Source organism: Fukomys damarensis, unplaced genomic scaffold (genome assembly GCF_012274545.1).
Source record: "Fukomys damarensis isolate Sample0158 unplaced genomic scaffold, DMR_v1.0_HiC HiC_scaffold_19, whole genome shotgun sequence".
Lineage (NCBI taxonomy): Eukaryota > Metazoa > Chordata > Mammalia > Rodentia > Bathyergidae > Fukomys > Fukomys damarensis.
In genome coordinates, this window is record NW_022900931.1 from 25,021,819 (window position 1) to 25,023,935 (window position 2,117).

General features: G+C 32.7%; 1 protein-coding gene across 1 annotated transcript in view; it reads right to left on the bottom strand.

Moving 5' to 3' along the window:
• LOC104850728 (ovostatin homolog) overlaps positions 1–1,718 on the bottom strand; it is a 44,084-nt gene extending 42,366 nt beyond the window's left edge. Inside the window, exons 1-3 of the mRNA XM_010607793.1 lie at positions 1,657–1,718; positions 1,155–1,338; positions 524–680 (exon numbers count right to left, since the gene is read on the bottom strand). Of these exons, the coding sequence (XP_010606095.1) occupies positions 524–680; positions 1,155–1,338; positions 1,657–1,718 (403 nt within the window). The remainder of the gene's footprint in view (positions 1–523; positions 681–1,154; positions 1,339–1,656) is intronic.
• Between the last annotated feature and the right edge of the window lie 399 nt (positions 1,719–2,117).

Sequence of the window (2,117 nt, forward strand, 5' to 3'; positions counted from 1 at the left end):
AAAAAAAAAAAAAAAAAAAAAAAAAAAAAAAAAAAGCCATAACAGAAAGCAAAAATCAAAACCAAACTCTTTTGAATCCTAGTGTGGTGTTCTTTCTACTACTTTCATTTACACCAATAATAAATAAAATATAAATGCTTTTCCTAGATTATTAGGTGTATGGTTATATCTACAAGCAAGAATAATAACAACAAAAATATTATTTCTGAGCTGTTTGCTGTGTACTAGGCACTATTTTACTTTGGCTTTGTATTTCATTCTTGCTATATTTCTGCAAGAGAAAAAACTTTCATTACCTATACTCTACAGATAAAATAATTGAGACCATAAAAGTCAATGAGCTTGTACAACTGGCAAATTACAGAGTAATTATTCAGACCAAGCAGTTATACTCCACTTTTTATGCTTGTGAACATTATATTATGGAGGCTTGTCACTCAAATTTGCACATGGTGAAAAGGATGGGCAATATTTTATGAAGCAAAGCAAAAGAAAATCAAAAGAAGTCAGAACATCTTCTTACTCTTGTCTCCAGGTTTATAGATGGGTTTATCTGTCTGCACAAAAGTTACTGTCTCTTCTGAAGTGATTGCTACAGCTCTTCTCTCAGAGATTTTAAGAGTATCTCCCCTCACCAACAATGTGATGAAAGCAAGTTGTTCAGAGGACTTCCGAGAGACCTGTTTTTGTAGGAAAACAGAGAATAGAAAAATAACAATGCCTTGATTTGGCTTGTCAGCAGAGAGAGCCTTATAAATCCATTATTTCCTAAGGAAAGACTTGATCATCACTGGTTACAATTGATTAATTTATTAAGAGGATAGTAATTTATGTTTATATTCTTGCTTTCTATGTTGGTTTCATGGTTGTTGTTTCTCTGAATCCTCTCTTCAAGTAAATTGGCTTTCCTCATGCTTTTTACTATCTAAAATGCAGTAATAATTCATTATCATTTCCTATAATAAATGATTGGTAATATTTCATAAATTTTGTTGCATGTAGGAATGCTCTTTTTATTTTTTCCTGTAGAATTCCCAATTTTCCTCATATTTTGTACAAGTCATCTAAAATCAAGATTTGAAATCTAAAAGCAATTTTAAGCAATGTTTTCATGTTTCCATCTGCAAACTTGAATGTTAAAATCAGTGTCTTACCTTGAAATTTGCACAAGAATAGAAGGTATCCTCTTCCACAGACAGATCAAAAATAGTAGTATTGGAGCCATCATGTTCTAAGACAACATTCAAGGATACAGATTCATTAAGGTTTAAAAGATGGAGACAAGCTTTTTCCGTGGAGTTACTCTGCACCACTGAGGAGACCCATAGGATGTACTGTCTGTACAAAGAAAGTAACCAACACCCTATAAACAAGCTTAAGAGAAATGGAGAACATCCACAAAAAGCAATTTTAGCAATTGAAATATTCCTGAAACGTATACATTTTCATAAGTGAAATTATAATAATCTTGGGCAAAGAGAGTGGTATCTTAAGAATAAAATATTCATTTCCATCATACTTGCTTAAAATTCATAGGGCAAACAAGCACTCAGTCTCAGAAGTTGAAATGGTAAAATCTAATCATATTTAATATGGAGTATTTTTAATAAAGTCACATTGCTAAAACTTTAATATAAATAGTTAATGCTCCCTTACGGGTTTGATGCCACAGTCGTGGTGAAGTGAAGCAAAAGGGCGCACAGCAAAATAGAAGGCATCTTTCTATTCCAATTCCCAAATAATAACAAATTTAAGTTATTCTCTCCTTAGGAACCAGCTACCTCAGCTCTGCATTTTCTTTTCCTCTTTCTACTCTATATCTCTCTCTATCCTCTTGCTTTTATAGTTACACATAAAGGTCAATTACTTTTTGGAGCAAGTACCCAGGAACTCACTAATAACATTTAGATCACCTCTCCTATTACTTCTCTGGGGGGTATCCCTTTCACTAAAATTTCCTGGTTATTTTTACTGACTGTTGCTCTGTTTTGGAATCAGCAGCACAAGTTGGACAGGAAGAAACAGAAAAACAAAGTAGTTCGTGACAGTTAGAGTTCAAACTATTTTAGAACTTCAATCACAGGACTGACTATATTATCCAAAGTATTATGCATAGG